At 41.3% G+C, this 21333-nt stretch overlaps 1 protein-coding gene across 3 annotated transcripts in view; it reads right to left on the minus strand.

The window, feature by feature from the left end:
- Positions 1–17708, minus strand: part of sema4ab (sema domain, immunoglobulin domain (Ig), transmembrane domain (TM) and short cytoplasmic domain, (semaphorin) 4Ab) — a 38424-nt gene extending 20716 nt beyond the window's left edge. Inside the window, exons 1-9 of one of the 3 annotated variants that reach the window (XM_084380026.1) lie at positions 17529–17708; positions 13526–13778; positions 12979–13139; positions 10366–10425; positions 9868–9966; positions 9289–9382; positions 8285–8407; positions 7679–7806; positions 4708–4889 (exon numbers count right to left, since the gene is read on the minus strand). In XM_084380026.1, the coding sequence (XP_084236152.1) occupies positions 4708–4889; positions 7679–7806; positions 8285–8407; positions 9289–9382; positions 9868–9966; positions 10366–10425; positions 12979–13139; positions 13526–13622 (944 nt within the window). In that variant the 5' untranslated portion in view covers positions 13623–13778; positions 17529–17708. Of the gene's footprint in view, positions 1–4707; positions 4890–7678; positions 7807–8284; positions 8408–9288; positions 9383–9867; positions 9967–10365; positions 10426–12978; positions 13140–13525; positions 13779–14084; positions 14276–16079; positions 16308–17528 lie in introns of those variants that run through there. The other 2 variants (XM_084380028.1, XM_084380027.1) reach the window with 2 other exon arrangements.
- Between the last annotated feature and the right edge of the window lie 3625 nt (positions 17709–21333).

The following is a 21333-nucleotide window of genomic DNA, read 5'->3' on the forward strand; positions in this document are numbered from 1 at the left end:
CAGTAGCAAACTACAGGTAAACAAGCCGGCTGTCGCGGGTGCCCGCGGCTTTCAGAGATGACATCTTCCAGGTCAGAGGTTAGTAGGTCAACCTACAGACACCGGATGTTGATAACAGCCAACCCCTGACTCAGAGGGGAATAGCACTAGCATATCATAACAAAATATTGGTGAAATGAACTAGTTTTGCGGCAGATAATGCGTTATATAGAGGCTGCGCTTCAGTGCCCCGATCACTCGCATTATATGGATATACGCGGCGCTCCACTGGATCTAATTTTGTCCGAACGACTCCAAATGACACCAAAGTTATCTGGGTGAGTAAATGATCTTATTTTATGCTAGGTCCAGGTTGTAAAAAACGGTAGTTCCCCTTTAACTGCACTTATCCTAGAACTAAGGCTCAAGAAGGGGACCAGATTCCATCTGTGTAAATCAGCTTTTATACTCAAGGATACTGGCTCATAGTTTGCCTAGAAGAGCCCTGAGAGGTCCCCAGTCAGATGTATCCCCAAATATTAGGAGCTGCATAATTAAGTGTCATCACCTGAGTTTTTGAAATGTTGACTTTGTAGCCAGATAACTTCCCAAAATCAATCAAAGTAGACATCAATTCACTAAACGACCTCTCTGGCTCCCCCAGGCAGACCAGCACAACATCAGCGAACATTGCTACCTTATGTTCAACTCTGACGTGCAATACCCTTAATATTTTGATTTTTACTTATTAGTTGACCTAGTGTTTCTATAAATAAATCAAAGAGGAGTGGCGAGATTGCGCCTCAGATAGATCACCCTTGACCTTGATTCGGGCTGAGTGTCTATCATATAGCACCTGAATTACTCTGATAAACTTATCCTGAAAAACAAACTTCCCCAGCACCTTGTACAAGAAAGCCCATCTGACAGAGTCGAAAGCTTTCTCAGCATCCAGACTCCCTATAATTGATTGAGTTTTGTCCTTTTGTATTTGACTTAAGATGTGTAATATTCTTCTGATGTTATCAGTCGTTTGTCTATGATGAATAAAACCAGTCTGGTCTAAATTAATAAGGTCAGGCAACAGCTTCTCCAGTCTACGGGCAAAAATAGAGGTAAACAATTTATAATCTAAGTTGAGGACACTGATCGGTCGATAATTCCCACATTCTCGTCTATCTTTCCCCTCTTTTTGGGATAACTGAGATCGTTGCCTCCCTCCAAGACAGCGGGATTTCTCCCTCCTGTAGTATGTAGTTAAATGTCATTAGTAATAGTGGAACTAGTTCTGTCCTTAGGCTGCGATACCACTGAGAATTGTACCCGTCCGGCCCAACTGCCTTTCCTAATTTTAGTCTGGTGATAGCTGCATTAATTTCCTCCACTGAGATTGGTTTTATTAAATTCTCATTTTGAAAGTCTGAGAGTGATGGTAAGTCTAGAGAGCCAAGAAAGGCATCTATGCAGTCCTCCTCAGAAGCACTAGGTTGTGAATATAGATCCCTGAAGAAGACCTCAAAGCACTCCTGTATCCGTTCCAATTTAGTTTCCAGTATATTAGTTTTGGGGTTCCTAATTTTGTATATTGTACAATTGTACATTGTATTGTTCTCTTGTTGTTTACATAGTTTGTACGCCAAGTATTTTGCTGATTTCCCTCCTACCTCATAATATTTCTACCTCAGGAAAGTTAAATTCTTCTGGGCCTCCTGTGTGTAAATATCATTGATTTCACCCCGTACTTTGCTGATTTCCTGCTTTACAGTGGGGTTTGGGTTATTTTGATCTTCCTGTTGTTTCAGCTTTAAATTTGTCTGTAGATCTGCTAGTTTTTGCCCTTTGGCTCTCTTTAGGTTAGAAGTAGTAGAGATTAATTTACCTCTCATTACCGCTTTAAGCGTATCCCATAGAATAGTTGGCGATACCTCCCCTGTGTCGTTAATTTCTAGAAATTATTTTATGTCTTCCTTTATTTTAGATACTATGGCAGGGTCATTGAGTTAATGTGAATCAAGTTTCCACAGAGTGTTTCGTTTTTTCCTAGCCACCTGCAGAGACATAGAGATAGGACTATGATCAGATAAATCCCTTGTTAAAGTCACATTCTCTAATCTTAAATCTATCCAAATTAAACATAAAAAAGTAATCCAGCCTAGCATAAATTTTAAATGAGCCTGAATAGTTTGTGTAGTCTCTGATAGATGGGTATAACTCTCTCCAAACATCTATTATCCCCATTTCTACCATATAAGAGTTAACTTTTCTTATGAGTGGGTTAATCTGATTGGCCGGATTGGAGGAGTCTAGTCTGGGATTGAGCCTAAAATTAAAGTCCCCCCCCACAGATAACCGTGCCCTGAGAGTCCACAATTAAATCAAAAATATTCCTATAGAATACCCAATCACTACCGTGTGGGGCATACACATTTAATATTGTGATTTCAGACCCCTCTATCCTTCCCGTTACCCTGACAAATCTGCCTTCATCATCACTGATTTCTGAGATATGTTCATAATTTTGTGCACTAGAGATAAGTGTAGCCACACACCTCTTGTGTTTAGATTTGACAGATGAGTAAAATACATATTTAAAACCCTTTCTTTTCAACCTCAAGTGATCCGCTTATGTGTGTCTCCTGAAGTAAGGCAATCTGGGCTTTTTCTTTCTTTAGTTTAGACAACATCTTACTCATCTTAATCACATTCAAGACTCCATTTACATTAAAAGAAATAATTTTCACTGGCTCATTTTGCATGTAGTTGTATTAACTGACCGCACAGCATATCCCCAATAGCAGCAGGCAACCACCCTTAAAAAACAACATATGAAGTAAGTAAAGAATAAACAGAAGTATTTGGTGTATAACTGAAGCATGAATGCTCCTGACCACACTTCCAGCAGTGAATCGCTTCCACTGCTTCCCTTAGTCCTTTAAGGAATACCCCTATCTACTCCATGAGTAAGGGGGCCTTCCACTGTGATGGCGCCCTCAGTAAAGAGAATCCCCATCAATTTTAACTCGGCAATAATTATATTTCACTATGTCGTCCATATCATATAGATAACATTATATTAGTTCTCTTCCCGTCTGTATACTTGCAGCCTCTCCTTGTATCCTGCAGCTCCTCGGTTCTGCTGCGGGCGCCGACCTCCAGCCTCCCGCCACGACAACCATCTCTGTAGTTTCTCTCTGAGAGTTGCCGGTGGTTTAATCACTTTCACCAGGAGCCCCCGGCTCACCAGATCCGCTGTCGCTTCCTCCACCGTATTGTAGGTTTTCGCTCTTCTTCATAAAACACCTTCAGGCGGGCTGGATAGATGGTCCGGAACCGCAGATTCTTATCTTTCAGGATCCTCCATGCCTCTGCATACTCCTTCCTCATGGCCATGATCTCCGGAGGATAGTCGTGGTCAAGGTTTATCTTGTTGTTGTTCCACATAGAACCTTTCTTCTGCCATGCCAGCCTGAGCACTTCTTCTTTAACGGTGAAGCACAGGAATTTTACCAGGATTGATCTGGGCTGGGAGCCGTCTGGTGGGGGAGATGATAATGCTCTATGCGCCCTCTGGATCTGTAGTTCTGTTGATGAAGGGATGTTGAGATTCTCCCGAAGTAGCTTCTCCACAAAATGGATCATAGATTGTGATTCCGATTCCGCTCCCTCTGGGACCCCGTATAGTCTGAGCGTCTCCAGCCTCGAGTAGGCCTACAACGATGTCAGTTTTAATTGAAGCTTTTCCTGTGTTGTTATCATCTCGGATAATATCTCATCTGTATTTTGGAGCTTATCTTTATGCCAAGCGACCCTGGTTTCCTCTTCGTTGAGCCTTGCATTGGTTTTGTCCAGCTCCCCTCTGATGTCCTGTAGTTGTGTTTTCGTGTCTTTCCGAAATTCTTTCACCTCTTTCCCAACGCCTCTTAGTTCTTCCAGAATCAACATTAAGCTTACCGGTTCGTCCTAGTTCTCTGTCTCAGCACCATCATGGCTAGGAGTGGGTGAGGCGCCCCGGCTAGCCCCAAGAGGGCTAACGTTAGCTTCTTCTGTTAGCTGCATCTCATCGTCTTCAACTTGTTTGACATTTGGCTTTTTACCTCTCCTGTTCTTTTTGGACGTCATTTATGCCCCTTCTCCCTTGTTTTCGTGTACTTCGCTGGTTAGTTAATTCACTTTGGGGCAGTTTTAATTAATTCTTGTCGAGAGCTCTCTTTCTAAGTCGCCATCCCCTCTAGACCGGAACCGGAAGCCATATCTGTCTCTTCTCTCTTAAAACCAACCAGACTACTTTGACAAAAACAGTAATTTTACCTTGCAGGACATGGGAGTTGCTGTTGTACCGCTGCCTCGATCAGCTAGTTTTTTCTACATTTGGTGTGTTAACATGTTAATACATGTTACTGGTTACTGGACCATACCCACGGGGCCCTGTCTACAAGCTGGCGCAGCTGATTTTTCAGCAGTGCCAGTGTGAGTAGTTTTCATGTGAAATATTTGCAGCCGAGTATTTCACATTTTCGTGTTGTTTATTCGTCATGCCCCTGAAAGGCCTTTAAACCAAAAAAAAAAAATAGAAATAGAAATGTATATGCTAATTTGCTTCTGCATTATTTTTTTGTTCTAATCAAAAACATGTCTAGCTTACATTTTAGGGTTTCAAGGAAAAAAAGAAACACATGCAACATTATGAGAGGCACAAACTTAAACCACCCTCAGAAAATGACCACTGACCACTGGGAGGTGAAGATGCCATAAAAGAGTGTGTCATCTGCAGGAGCTCCCTCTGCTGGTGGGAGGGTGTCTATGTCCTGGATCACATTGTAGGGCAGCTCATTGTCTGCCTGGCACAACAGCTGAGCTTTAGCAAATGTGGTCCAGCGGCGCTGCAGGGTCCGCTGGCCTCCAACATCACTCTGACACATGAAGAACAAGGAGAAGGACATCAAGCACAACACAGCACTGCAACCTGTTAGTGCCGTAACTTAACTTAGCATTTCAGGTAGCACGGGGAATAAAAGGCAGTATGAAGGCATCCACCATCTCATCAGCTAGCATTATATTTTCATTCTGTACAATAAGGGCTTTTTATCCTATTGTATATTTCTTCCTTTAGAATTACAGATATACAGAGACCCCCAACATCATACATTCACACTTGAAATCATAGCAATTTCAGTCAACCTTGGACACCAGACTTCTACAATAAGCAGGTGTGTCCCCTCTCTTTATGGCCAGTCTGAACAGGAGGCGTGATTGCAGCAAGCAAACTGTAATGGCTAACCCCTCCTTTAATGCATTCATCTTTTCATTATTAAACTTATATTTCAAAATATATCCATCTAACACTTTGCTCTTATAAATTCAACAATATATTAATAATAATAATAATACATATCGTTTAGAGGTTCTGGAGGACAGGGGTGATGTCGTGGGAGGAGGAGTGGGTGAGGAGGAGAGAGCAGCAGAGATCTGGATGTACTGAAGTTTATTTAGGACTTTGAATGATGTGCTAAAAAGAATGCTATTGCAGTAGTCGATTCCTGATGTGACGAAAGCATGGATCAGAGTTTCTTAAGCAGAGAAGGACAGTGATGGGCGGAGATGAGCCTTGTTTTTGAGGTGGAAGAAGGCAGCTCTGGTGACCTAACTGATATGTTGTCTGAATAGAGGATTGCTGTCAATAATCACTCCTAGCTTGCGGATGCGAGGAGATGGAGACAGAGTGGAGATGTCGATGGTGGGGCGGACGTTGTGAGTGGTTTTGGAGGTCATGTCTGATTTATCACAGTTCAGCTAAAGGAAGTTGTCATGCATTGGTGATTTAATTTCAGTGATGGTCAGTGTGGAGCAAGTTTGCAGAGGTGATAGTTTTGGTGGAGATGTATAGCCGGATGTGGAAACGGAGACCATGATGGCGTATGATGTTATCAAAGGGGAGCATGTAGAGGATGAATAGCAGAGGACCAAGCACCAGACCCTGGGGGACGCCTTGGGACAGAGGGGCAGTGAAGTAGGTGCAGTTATTAACATTAGCCCTTTTCATACAGAGACGCTGCATTATCTCCGCAGCGGCAGTTCGCCAATTCTCCGCATTTGTTTGTTCACACAGAACCAAGCAGCTCCGGCGTAAAGCCGCACCAGTGTGTCAATTCATACGGCAAGCCGGTGCTGTGGCTCCAAAAGAGGCATGACGGTACACATCATGATGATGACGTCTGTGTGGTTTTTTCAACATGTATCCCCCGGTGTCCTCCTGTTAATCTAAACATGTACCGCTGACTGTTTATAATCACATGAATGTTGTTATAATGTGTTGTGATTGAGATCCTGACCCATCATGCATCCTGGAAAGTGACAAAGTTACGTTTTTAGCTCTAAATTACATAATTACATAATCGCCATCAGTAAACAGGACACTGTCTGACTCTCACTCGTGGGGAGGGAGGCTGTTTTTTGGGGGAAAGTTCACTGAAGTCTTGGTCAGGAGGGCTGACCGTCACCATGAGACAGTAACTACAACAACACAATAGTGGAAGGTAGGGCTGAACGATTTATCGTTTTCGGATCGAAATTGCGATTTCAGACAACGTGATCATGTGATCACCAAAGCTGTGGTTTTTGCAGCGCTCCTGACTGACCCAGGATGTGTTGCGTCAACTATTTTACACATACATGCCGTCTCCCTACCATCCCGCCAAGCTCACCAATCAGAAGCGGCATGCTACTCGTGAACAGGTCACACTAACCAATCAGTATTAACCTGCTCCTTAACGTGTTCTGAAATGGCTTCAGCTGGACCAGAAGAGGAGTTAGGGGATTTAATCCCCAAGAAAAACAGCACGTCGGTCATTTGGGAGTATTTCGGGTTTGAGGCTGCAGACGTGCACCAGAAACAGGTACTGTGCAAAACCTGTCGCACTAAAGTTGCAACATCTAGCGGGAACACAACCAATTTATACCAGCACTTGAAAAATCAACACATCAACACATTTGCATGACGAGTGCATGACGAAAAAGTCCGGTGAAAATGATTTCAGGCCCACTGTAGCAAACAGACTACACTTACAGCATCTTTTGCCAGTGTAACTATATAAATATCTAATATATAATATCCGCTAATAAATACATTTGGAAGCAATTTTTGACTTTAGTTTTCATCCTTGCATTAGAGTAATAGCATTTAATGTTTTAATGTTACTGTACATTGTGAATATTGCACTGAAGCTTGATTTGAAGGAAATCGTGAATCAAATCGAAATATCTGCCAGAAAAATCGCAATTAGATCTTTTCCTAAAATCGTTCAGCCCTAGTGGAAGGAGACAAACACTTAGTGAGTTAAAGTTTTTTGCCAGGGACGAACACTGTTTTTCGGGCAGAAACGTGATGAAGAGTCAGTAGGACAGACAGGAGACACTTCTCCAGGTATAACTGCGGTATTTTTTTCCTCATGTAAGTTTCCAAAGACACTACCAGTTACTACGTTACTCGTTACTACTACTCATCTTACATGACTCCTTATACCCCTGTGGACTATCTGTATACGACTTGAACAACAGGCCTGGACCACATGGGAATTTGATCAGAGAAATTTGTATCAGAGAAAAAAATCTAATTACGAGAAAATTGGAGAATGACACAAATGAGTTTCTCATGTGCCAACCACAAGTGGTTCTTGCAGGAGGCTCATTGTTTTACCCTTACCATGCAGATCTGAGAAACACGAGAGACAATAAATTTGTCAATGAAGTCATACTCTCTGCCCACTTCGCTGAAGAAGAAGTAGATTTTCTCCTCATCGGGAATGAAACTGGAGCTGATGAAGGTTGGATCTACAGCAAACAGATGTAAGTTTGTGAAAATATGTCTGACAGAATCTGATATAATAAAACAGCACCAATTAGGTTGGCTACTTTTTCACAAATAAAAAAAGGGTTATGTTACAGCTTTTCACCATCTTTGTGCCTGTTACACTTTGAGTCCATGCATGAAACAGTGTTTTCTCTGGTAGCAGGAACATTTCAAAGTTGTTTCAAATGGGGAATGTACTCAATTTACTGTGGGTGTGTAATATGTGAGCTTAGTTCAGGATATTAAATAGGACGACAAAATTAGCAACATTAACATCATAATAACTATTGACTTCATCAATGGTCTACTTCTTAAACAACTATGGTAAATTTTGGGGATGCCAGTTTGCTCAGTGTATCTGCCATTTAAAGGCAGAAGAAAGTGTCCCAACTATGTTAAGTCATTAATAAAATTCAATTCACAACTGCTATGACTACCATATGGTTCATTTTGACTCACCCTCCAGCCATCCTAATGTATCATCCAACTTCAAGTCAACACGCCTGCCCTCACTCAGGTGCCGGGAGATGACTGGCCGGTTCCCCCTGTAGTCTGCCACTGTCCCAGTGTAAAGCTCTCCATCTGAAGAACATATGAATATTTAACACAATACTTTAGAGCCGGGTTTATAACCCTAAAAAGTTTTTTTACAATTTCAAAAGATTCACAATTGCAATTTGATTACCATCAATGTTCTACAACAAAGAAGCAGGTAAATATCAGCTAAAAAAATTCCATAGTGTGCACCTTCATTTGTAATGTACAGTAGTGGGTGGAAGATGCCAACTTGATTTGAAATAAGACCACTTCCATTTTCAGTCTCGCCATTGGTGCTATACACTGATCAGCCACAACATTCAAACCACTGACAGCTGATGTGAATAACATTGATCATCTCGTTACAATGCAATCTTCTGTTGGGAAACCTTGGGTCCTTGCATTTATGTGGATGCCACTTGACACACACCACCCATCCAAACACTGTTGTGAACCAAGTACACCGCCTCATGGCAACAGCACCTCCCGATGGCAGCGGCCCCTGCCACTGCAAAAACTGCTCAGGAATGACCCAATGAATGTGACAAAGAGCTCAAGATGTCCACCTGGTCTCAAAATTCCCAAAATCCAAATCTGATCAAGGATCCGTGGGTCATCCTGGAGCAAAATTCAACGCATGGTGGTCCCATTGGAGGAGAGTGTGTACATGATCTGTAGTGGTGTTTAGGGTGGTGGTGCGTGTCAAGTGGTTTCTACATGAATGCCAAAAACCCATTTCCCATCAGAACCTTGCATGGTAGTTGGATCATCAATGTTATTCACTTCACCTGTCAGAGGTTTTACTGTTGTGGCTGATTGGTGTATGTTGGAATTCAGCAGTAAATACCTCCGCATACCAACTAGCAGCAAAGTGCTCTTGCTTCAGCTAACATGTTATTATAGCAGCTGTGGCATCCTTGTCTTACCTACGATGACTGCAGTGTTGCGTTGGTAGGGGTCATAGGGGCAGCGACCTCTTCCTTCATCAGGCTTGAGGCTCATTGTTAATGTCTCTGAATTCTGCACAGAAAAGATGGTTATATCACATCTAATCACACATAATCTACTGCTTTTAAATAAAATCTCAGGATCTTTTTTATGTAAATTGTTAAAATCCAGTGGAAAACAGTGAGCATCTTCATGCGGCCAACGTTAAATAAGCTGATTCGTTTACAGTCCCCTCCAGTCAAAACAAAGTCCACATTTTCTCTGAGCTCATTAAAAGGACGGTCTACAAGCATGTGGACGTGGAAACTTGAAGCCTCCAGGGCACACACACTGAGAATGGACTTCACGGTGAAGTAGGAGACATCTTGTGTCCAGGAGTTAAACTTGGGAAATAAAACATATTTGCATATTCATACAGTCTGAAATCTTTAATAAGCGAGAAGAAATAGTGTTTAAGGATTTTTATGTGGCAATTATACATTTTTTGATGCACACAGTAGAATTTTTTGTTTGCCTTAATACATTTGTGAAAGGGATCTTTAAATGAACAAACTTACGATGTAGGTGCAGCGTGGACTGAAGGCAAATGTTCCACATGCATAGATGTGGGTGTTGTTCAAAAACTGCAGTACACGGATGAAATTGGGACAGTCGGCCTAGAAAAAACACACACAAAAGGACACAGATTTAGTAAAACTATAAAGTACAGCCAGTGGTGTGAGTCTACAGCATGACCTTTGGATTCAATGCTAATATTTACACAACAAAGACATGCAATAGGCACATTGTGATATCTTTGGTTAGTGTGCTTCTCCCACTAACAATTCACATTAAACAAAAGATTATGAGACACTCTCTGCTCCTACACTTTGTTCATTAAACTCTGAAATTAGTTCAGCTACAATTGACAGAAACTTTGTGTTTCTTCCGCTTATTAAAGCAAATGTAAACAGTAACTGTCTGTTACTAATAGCCATGTCTAGTATAGCTGGTGTCCTGAGCTGCAGTTTGACCGGTCACAGTATTTGTACATCTGTACATAATCAATTACTTACCATTTTCTTGCCTTTCATGGAACATTGTGCGAGGTCTTTCTCTGATGGGCTCCAGTCCAGCTGAAAGAAGACAGAGTGACAAGAGAGTCAAATTCATCAGCGCAGCATCTTAACGTCAAACTGCTGCTGAACAACTTCATAACACACACATCCTTCCATTTTCCATTATAAAGCTGTAGCTAGTGTGTAGGTGTGTGTGCATGTCGAAGGGGATATCAGAAGAATGTAGCACTTCTTGATTTTCTTCAGTCATTTATCTATGAAACAATATTGAAGGGATGCTACCCACGTTATCTGTGCACCATCCTATCAGTGTTTTTATTGTATTTGTGTATTTGAAATACTTTAAATAACTTACTTACTATGTAATTTTATACTCAAATAAAACATATTTTTATCCTCAGGTTTGAACAGTGAAAGGAAACTGTATCACAAGCCTAATGGTTGTCTTTGGGTCAGAATCTCTCTTCTCCTACAACTCTCTGATTCCGAAAAAGTTGGGACGCTGTGTGTGAAATATCATAAAAACTGAATGCAATCATTTACAAATGAACTGTGTTTACTGACAACAGTTTTAGAAAGTGTTCCTGAGCTCGTGCCTTTATATAATGTGTGTGAGCCTTTCAAGGAAGCTCCTTTCATTCCCACTATGATCCTATCACCTGTTACTAATGAACGTTTACCTGTGGAATGTTCCAAACAGGTGTTAAACATCTTTCTCAATCTTTTGTCACGCCTGTCCCAACTTGTTTGAAACCTGTTGCGGCATCGAATTCAGAATAAGCCTATATTCACAAAAATCATTGAAGTTCATGAGGTACAACATCGAATGCATTCTCTTTTAACTGTTTTCAACTGAGCATGTCAAAAAGGACAAAAACATCACTTTTTGGTTATTTACATTTTACAGTGCCCCAAAATGTTTTGGAATCTGAGTTGTACAATGTGGGTAGTGAATGCAAATAAGCAACATTTAACTTCGTTTCATGTTGACTGCACCAAGAGCTACTTGCTCATTTGCCAAAAAAAGCTTGCCCGTCTCTTTGCCAGCTCTAAGGCTGTTGTTCAAACTACAAAATGTACTTCTGCATTTTTTGCATGCCCACCTCAACTTGTCAAACAATCTTTATCTCACCTCAAATGTTTACGGAACATGTTTTAATGTACCGTTGAGCTGTAATACAAGATCTGATCGTGACCAGGCCACAATTTTGTCCTGAAAATGGACAAACCAGAACAAGTGCCGCCTAACTCGGAGTACGTCATGCAACATCAGAGTTCCAGTGGGGCCCATTGCATTCTGGTTGTTATAGGTCTTCTATCTTTTAAGAAAAAGGGAATACCACAGCCCTTTTTCTCTGTTTTCTCTGGTCATGAAGAACCATTTTTTTAAAATATTTGCATCTTTATACTGCAGAGACAGCCAAATTTTATATATTCAATTTCTGGGAGTGAAATAAAGGGTAACCACCAATTATACACATTAAAATGTATTTACAGGTCTTTGGGGGAGTTCTATTGAATGTGTGAAAAAAGTAGTATAAAGCCTTTTGTGGCTACAGAGGAGGCTGCATGTAATCTGATAAACTGTCTCCAGTGATGTCACTCAGTAGCTATGTACCATTGTGGCAAAGGTAGGCACCAGGTTTTGAAAAGCAGTCCACTGGTCTGCATTGCACTCTTAATAAACACTGCTGGACACTGTGGTAACCAATACCACATTTCCACCAAAATTAGCGGGTCTACACAGATTTTATGAACGCAGGTCAACCCGCTAAAAAGCACCTATTGACCCCCCCACTTCCAGCAGGCAAGGCAGCCCGTCTGTGATTTTTTCTGAAGCGTTAAGTTGTACGTCACTGACGTCATGTTTCATGTCATGAATGCTCTGGAAGCGTCTGTAAAACGGTGGATAAATTCTTTTGAATGTCACAACCCCTGCGAAATGACATATCATAATTTGAGCCATTTAGTCCAATAACATTTGGAAAGACTAGAAGAGCCGCATGATTAAATTATTTTATCCCCATTCAAGTTAGCCGGGCGCTAAACCAGAAGTTAGCCAGCTCGGTCGGCGATCCAGGTATTTTCATAGCCGGGAAGTAAAGCTTTTGGCATCAGAACACCACTGAGCAGCTTTCATAGGAACGAACGGGGCTCCGCCTCCAACGCTGTGTCCAGTAATAAAATGTCATTAATAGACTGCATCCCAAATTCCTTGCTTTATTTACACGCCACCACCGCATGTTGATAACGCATCATCAATTCGTGTGGCGGAATTTAGTGTGTTCACTTATGGTCTTACGATTAGATCAAAGCCGAGCCGAGCCCAGGTGATAAAATCCTCTGCAGTAGGCAGAGTCAATTGACCCAGGTGTAAATGCAGAGTTTACACATCCCCATTGCACAAAAAAGCCAGATTTTAGTGTTTAAGTGGGAGTTTTTAACAGTGGAAAAGGGGTACAAGTAACATCACGGGAGGGAAGATTACATGCAGCTTCCTCTGGAGCCACAGAAGACTTTATATTAATTTTATCACATATGCAGTAGTACTCCCCAACAGCTGTAAACACACGTTTATGCGTAAAAAACCATCAGTGGTGGCTCCCTCACCTTGTTTCTCAGTGTCATGGTGTCCCTGTGGCCAACATCCAGTGCTAAAACGGCATCCCTGGCTCCCACATACAGCATGTCTCCATCCTCACTGAGCAGCAGGGTGGTGGTGTTGCTGACTTCATGGCTCCTGAAGTGGGTGAGAGGTCTCCCTGGGCTACCTGTTGTTTCACAGCAATTAACATTGAGATGACGCATTTCATTCAATCACCAAAAGAAAAAAAAGCATCCCAATTAAAACAGGCTGCAGTTTGCTGATCTGCAAACAGCACCATTGCTCAGATGTCAGACTGTCCAGAATAATTCATCTCGGATTATATCGCTGTGGTAAATAATTTGCAGTCAATGAGCTGTTACACTAACAAAAAAACACACTTTGTATGTAAAATTATATGCATGGAGTCATTTGATGTTTTTTGGGCTGTTTTTTACATTTTAAAACAAGTCTCCAGCTACTTCAGTTGTTCAGGAGAATGCTGCAACTCTGTTTTGCTGTGAAGCTCCAGAAATGTTTAGTTGACTACTAAACTCCTAAGTCTTGACTTACCCAGAGGGAAGGAGACTCTGGGAGTTAGTCTTGTCAGACAGGGGCTCAGAAAACCCAGCAAGGCCACAGTGAGGGACAGCAGGCTGTGACTTTCCATTACAGCAGGTTCGAGGGATGAGTCTGGCCTTAGTTACATTTCAGGTCAGGATGAGCCCTGGGTCTGATGTTCATCCAGAGTGTGAAGGACTTGTTAGGGGAGGTGGAGATCGTAACTGATGCCATATAGTCCTTCTACAGCAGACCATCACTGGATCTGAGACAGACAAACACACAGGTGGGCAGCCGCATATCATAAGCAGTAGAAAGGTTATTACCTCTGAGTAAGAAGGCTTTATTTAAAAGGTATTTCTCCAATAATTACTTTTAGCAAAAGTGAAGTGGGCAATGCATTCTGTGCTCCCCCATTTCGTTCTTTCATAAAGGATTCCTCAATTTGAAAGATTATTTTCAGAGCTGACAGTTTTGTATAGGCATTCCTAATGGTACATTTTCATATCATAACTGTAACAGTTGCTCATTCCTGATCAAAGTGAACACATTTGCACACTCATATACTTACCTTGCCATCCAGGACCCAAATCATATGCAGTTCTGCTTTACTGTTATTCAAATTGTGAGATGTCTGTGCAGACTCCATCTGCTGAGGAAGCTCAGGTCCTTTGGAGTGCAGGGGGCACTCCTGACCACTTTCTATGACTCTGTGGTGGCATCAGCCATTTTCTATGGTGTAGTGTGCTGGAGCAGCAGCATCTCGGCAGCAGATAGGAAGACACTTGATAAACTTATCAAGAAGGCCAGCTCCATCCTGGGATGCCCTCCTGACCCAGTGCAGGTGGTGGGAGAGAGCAGGATGATGGACAAGCTGTCATCGCTGCTGGTGAAGGAGTCCCACCCGCTGCAGGCCACTATCACAGCACTGGTCAGCTCCTTCAGTGACAGGCTGATACACCCCAAGTGTGTGAAGGAGAGGTATCGCAGGTCCTTCCTTCCTGCTGCTGTTAGACTCAACCAGCACTGCTCCCAGTAGACCTCACATGTGCACTATGCCATAAAAAACTCTACACATATCCCATATACATTTTGGTTTGCACTAACTGGACAATTTTTAAATACCCATATTTATTATTATTTGTAAATAAAAATAACACACTGTTTAAAATTTCACTGTTCATATTGTAAATATTATGTATATACGAGTCAATTCTATTTCTTATCTTCTTATTATATTGTTTATTTTTTACTTTTTATTACTGTTATTGTAATTACTGTCCTTTGGCTGCTGTGACAAAGAAATTTCCCCATCTGCGGGACAAATAAAGGAATTCTGATTCTGATTCTGATAGTTTCATTTTAAGCAATAAAAAACCAAGGATTTGAGAGAACATTAATAAGAAACTACTCACACCAAGTGAGCTTAGCCCAAAATGTCCATGAAAATCAATGAGAGGCAGACAGGAAATAAGTGGCGCTGCAGCTAGGTGCAGTCGTGGTCAGTAGTTTACACCCACTCATAAAAAACATGTACATCATGACAGTCTTCAGTTCCAAGGATTTCTACAGCTCTCATGTTTCTGTGACGGAATGAGTGGAACACAAACTTCAGTAATGTATTTATTATAGGTCTTCTGAAAATGTGACCAAATCTGCAGGATCAAAAATATACATTCTAATTTTTGATGAAATGTCTCTTTTCACATTCTCTATTTTCACCTCAGTTAGCTGCTTTTGATAGCCATCCTCAAGCTTATTGTCGTCTCTGGCTGAATATTTAACCTTTTCTCTTGACAGAATTGGTGAAGTTCAACTAAATTTGTTGTCTTCCTGGCCAAGACTTGTTTCTTCAGCACAGTCCAAATGTTTTTGATGGGGTTCAAGTCAGGACATTCCAAAACCTCAATTCTACCCTGATTGATCCATTCCTTTACCACTTCTGATGTGTGTTTGGGATCATTGTCCTGTTGGAACATCCAACTGCACCCAAGAGCCAATCTTCTGCTGATGATTTTTAGGTTTTACTGAAGAAGTTGGAGATAATACCCCTTCTTCATTATTCCATTTACTTTCTCTAGAGCAGCAGATCCACTGGCAACAAAACAGCCCCACAGAATAATACAACCAGCACCATGCTTGACAGTAGGTATGGTGTTCTTGGGGTTAAAGGCCTCACCTTCTCTCTTCCAAACATATTGCTGCTCATTGTGGCCAAATAACTGAGTTTTTGTTTCATGTGACCACAGAGTTTCCCTCCAGACGTTTTTTTCTTTGTCCATGTGATCAGCAGCAAACTTCAGTCGAGCTTTAAGGTGCCTCGTCTGAATCAAGGGCTTCTTTCTAACACAGCAGCCTCTCAGCTCAGGTTGATGTAAAACACACCTGACTGTGGACACTGACACCTGTCTTCCAGCAGCTTCTAATTCATTGCAGACTTGCTTTTTGGTGGTTTTTGGTTGACTCTTGACCATCCTGACCAGTTTTCTCTCAGCAGCAGGTGATAGTCTGTGTTTTCTTCCTGATCGTGTCAGTGACACAACTGTGCCATGCACTTTATACTTACAAACAGTTGTTTGAATAGTTGGTCCTGGAACCTGTAACTTCTTTGAAATGGCTCCAAGTGACTTTCCTGACTTGTTCAAATCAATAATGCACTCTTTCAGATCAATGCTGAGCTCCTTAGACTTTCCAATTGTAGTGTTTGTGGCTGAGTCTAATGGCTGTATCAAACAAGCCCTATTAAAATGGGCCCAGGAAGGTCACCAGCTGTTATCAATCAGAATCACTCAGAAGAAGTTAAGAGGCCATGCTACAAAGAAATGTGGAATCACACAACTTTCTATAATCACCCACATTGATTGTTCTAGTTACTGTATGTATATTTTTGATCCAGTAGATTCGGTTGCATGTTCAGAAGAACTATAGTAAACTCATTTCTGTGACAAAGTAGTTTGTGTTCCACTCATTCATCACAGAAACATCAGAGCTGTAGAAATCAGTGGAACTGAAGGCTGCCATGATGTACATGTTCTTTATGAGTGGGTGGAAACTTTTGACCAAGAAAGCATTCAGCTATCATGATGCCCCAGCTTAAAGACTTGTCAGTGGCCATATACAGTATATCTCTTTCAAGTTCGACCCATGCACTACACTCTAAAGAAGTCTATGTTTGACTGACTGTCATGCTAATGTATGCGGAAGCCTTCAGTTGTGTGGAAAAAATTAATAAGCTGTGGAAATGTGAGGTCAAGTATCCAACACCAGTTTACTTGGTGGATGTGTTCCACCAGTAAACACTCACTGGCTGCTCATGGAGCATGCCCCCAGTCACCACTCAGCAGGCCTGTGCCAGTAAACATACCCATGCTGCTGCTATACCCGACACACGCAGTCATACCGACAGGTATCATCTGAAACGGATGACTCTTTGCCACTATAATACACTGGGAGAGGTTCAACATAGCTTTAGCTTTGTTCTCTTTGTTTAGCTGTATGTCATCCCTTGCTGTGTTGTGTTGTGTTGTGTTGTGCTGTGCTGTGCTGTGCTGTGTTGTGTTGTGTTGTGTTGTGCTGTGTTGTGCTGTGTTGTGTTGTGTTGTGTTGTGTTGTGTTGTGCTGTGCTGTGTTGTGTTGTGTTGTGTTGTGTTGTGCTGTGCTGTGCTGTGTTGTGTTGTGGCACTGCGTGGGTCCTCTGTAGCATTAGCTACGGTGTTACTAATGATAAAACACAGCGGCACCAGCAGAGAGCCAGTTCACAGCTGTGAACAGTACACAAACACACTAAACGCTAAACACGTGGTAGTCGAAGTTGAGCTCAGGCTCAAACCTACTGCTAACAGTACTACAACACATTACAGTCCAGTATTCACACAGCGATCCTGTGGCTTCACCTTCATGGTGCTCAGGAGTCATTTTCTGGTTGTGCAACAGGACAAAGTCAAACAGAGAAGAAGCGTTTTTAGTCAATCTTAAAGGACAAACTGAAGTACGAAATGTGAGACAGTCCTCTTACATTCTGTGGATTGTTTCCTTCCCTCCTCTTCTTTTAACGCCAAAAAATAAATTCCGTTTTCTGCACATCTGTCTTTGCACCGGTGAAAACTGGACAGAAGAAAACGTGACCGGTGATGGAAAACGCTGACCGAGGGTTAGGATCGAGCCTTTACTATAACAACAAAGCCCAAGAAGAGCCTCCTCCCATCTGCAGGTCCACCAGGCTCCAGCCTCCACCTACAGGACAGCCACACACATCACAGCCATCTGAAGAGCAGGGCGGCTGTCAAGACTTCCTCAGACCCCAAGCACAACCTGCTTAACGCCTTCTACTCATATTACTTCAGTGAATCCAAATATGCAAGCCCATTTTTGCAAGAGAGAGCTGAACTCCCACCCCTTCCTGTTTCCCTCATGGGACGTTGACTTTCCAAGTCAGTAAAGTCTCAGTTTGTCATCAAACTAATGATGTATCAGACTGAAAGTAGGTCATTATAAAGGCTCCTGTATATAAGCAGCTCACAGAACTGACCAACTCTCCCTTCACATAACTGCATTTGTCAAATAAGCAGATTTGTTGTGATTTTAATCTTTTGTACTACCTTTTCTGAGCCCAGACGGCGGCCATGTCGGTGTTGGTGAAGTCTGTCGAGTGAGACGATGTAGTTCACTGAGCGCATTAACATAAAACTATATTATATTTTACATTAATTACAACAAACTGAGACTTTATTGACTTGGAAGATTACCTTTTAAATTGACAAACACCATATGTGAGATTCATGACATAATTTAAAGAGGATCCAAAAATGCATTTGTCTTTCTCCATTCACTATCATAAAAGTTTTTTCAGAAATAAGGTACCACTGGGTCGTGACTTTGGCTCTTCAGTGTAAGCTCCTGCAGGCGCTCATAATACCTGATTCAGGTTAGGCTATGGTCACATAGGCCTATAGCTTTACATTCATCAAAACCATTCTGTTTCTGCCATGGAAAGGATGTGATACCATGGTTCTGGTGTGTGTAGTATAAACTAAGCAGCGCGATTACAAACATTCCATATCCAAATTCTATTTATTACCTCTTCAGCAGCTCTTCCAAATATAAAGAGCCATAGTGACCTAACGTTAGCTGCTCTGAAAGTCAAGTTAGTCAAGTCAAGATAAAGTTGACGGTGCTTTTCCTTGTTTTAATAGCCAGCTAGGCTAGTTGACTGGCTAACCTTTAGTGAGTTGATTATCATAGTTGATGATCAAGAATGTTACAACACAGACAGCATATACAAAAATGAATGGAAAATATTGTTAACAATATGTACAAAGCAAATGGTTACAGATTGAGTAACTTAAGGATGAAAATGTAACTGTAGAGTTGACAGGAAGTAAAAAGATGAGCTTGTAAAATGGATGCCTGGAGGCTATACTGCCCTAAAACACATCTGTATTTATATTAGTGTTCATGGCATGTACACAACTTTATGCTAACAATCCCACAATGCAATACATCACATTTTATGGATGCAAAAAATACAGTTGTGTAATACTAAACCTGTCAGTGACAATAAACTATTGAGTGTGTGTTATACAGGGAGTAGTGAATAATACGTGTCTCCTGGTGTGGGTGAGGGAAAGTGAGTGTGGACAAAGATGGCATTTAAAATAATGTAGCAGTTGGTAGCTTTTATTATATTTAAGATATGGATTTTTTTTTCTTATCTCTCAGAGTTGAGCACAGCTCAGAACTGCAGGTTTTCATCAGGAGATGACAACTATCAGATGTGATTGAAAGTCCTGAAAAAGTAAGTGGAATTTGAGTTAAGATAATTTTGTCAAACTACTCTTTCTAAGTTCAATAATGAACAGTGATGCTTTGTCATTGCCTCAGGTCTGTTCTCTGACACACTGGCTTTGAAATGAAACACCAATGAGATGAATACAGACTTTTAGTTAGTACGTTTTCTGCCGTTGTTCATATCTACTGTTTTTCCTCCTTTTCTACTAGTTCTCAGGCAATGCAGATGACTGAAAATGAGGACAGGTTTTCAACCACATAATATATGATGTCACCATTGAATTTTATTTTAACTTGTCTAAAACATTGGGTTTTCTAAAATTGGGGGACTTTGTCTCACAAGGGCTAAAAATCCAACACTATAAATGTTCTGTGATGAAAACACGCAAAGTTAATGTTTCCCATCATCCAGTGTGCTGGAGAACAGAGCCAAATTTGGATTCTTTAAGATTTTAATTTTAATTAATTTTAAATTTAAATTTAAAAGTAAATATTTTGTACACAATCATCTTGTTCTCAACTTGAGGGAGTGTTGATATTTTTGTCGGCCTTTTTAAAAATATCCCTGCTTAGAAAGAAAGACAGGCCACGTATCTTATCTCATAAGAATTACATTTTTGAGAAATGATGGTTGCTGGTTTACATGTTGAGTAAAGTTGCAGTAATGGATCACGTTAGTGCAGGGTGTCACCTCACCATTACACTCATCATGATGATGGTTATGATGGCTAATTGATTGACTGAGGCCAGTTGATTGGTTGTAATTAGAAGATGAAAACATACAGAAATCTTTCTGTGAAAGTGCAACAGACTGAACGCACCACTAAACTGAATACAGGTAGAGCTCAATGTTGCAGCCATATGAATGTGAACGTGAACATGAGGGCCAGGTGGTCAATGACTCAAATGAGATCTGAACAACTCTCAAGTCGTTAAGGACCCCATAGATGTTAAATTGCCAGGCACCCACCAGTCTATTAGAAGTGAGGAAGCCTTTTGGATGAGAGGTGAAACGTCTTCAAGAACCTCAAGCAAGTCCAGTTGCCTTCATTTAGCACTTTGATATTTACTTTTGTATGTACTGCAGTGCATTTGAACGCTGATGCGCTCACTTACTGAAGTAAGTGCCAAATTGATATTGAATGGCAATTCTACATAGTGGGTGACAATGAGTCTCTGACCTGAACTTAAATGATTGGTGGTTTCAACCTCAGTCGAGTTGTTAAATGTCTTCAGTAGCTCTGGAAGAGCTTTGTCAAGTCTGAAAAAAATAATCCTGATGATGTCACAGCAATGTCTCAAAAAGCGTGTATCGCATACTGGAGGTAGGTGTGGGTGAGGGTCTAATGAAAAATGCTATCCAGCTGAATTCTGGGAAGAGAAGGATCCTACTTGACTTAATGTCAGGATAGCTCAGCCTCTGTGGCACAGCATTTCACCTTTCTGTTCTATGCCTGTCATAGATCTTTTGAAAGCTCTTCAACTTTCTAAAAGTGGAAATTAAATTACAGGAGTACTCCTTTTAGAAGAATAGTAAAGGTAAAGGCCACTTCTCGGTGTGCATACATTAGTAATACATAACAAAACATGTATTATCATCAAATAATCCTGTAGGTTTGTCTCTCCACAGATATGTCAGCTGAATAACACTAGAAAATGATCGGCAGTGCTGTATTGACACAGTATGTAATAATTTTTTAAGAGGGAAATGGTAGTTTCAATGGATGAAACCACTTTGCATTTGTCTACAGTCTGTACTTTATGTACCTGTTGGGTATCCTGTTGTTGTCCTTGATTTTCCGTCTTGATATTTTGTTGATTAATCCTCCGATGTCTGGCTCCACAGTCTGTCTCCCACCAGGTTATCTCATCTGCTCTCACTCCTTCACATACAGAAGAGCTATTGCCGCAGAAATGGTCAAACCATGTTGACATGCACAACTACTTTGTGCACACAGAGGATTTTGCTCGTGGAGATGGTCCATTCTTGGCTCTTCTTAAAGCCACATCTATATATTCTTCAACCAGCTTCA

This window comes from Pagrus pagrus (genome assembly GCF_965226575.1).
Source record: "Pagrus pagrus genome assembly, chromosome: 17".
Lineage (NCBI taxonomy): Eukaryota > Metazoa > Chordata > Actinopteri > Spariformes > Sparidae > Pagrus > Pagrus pagrus.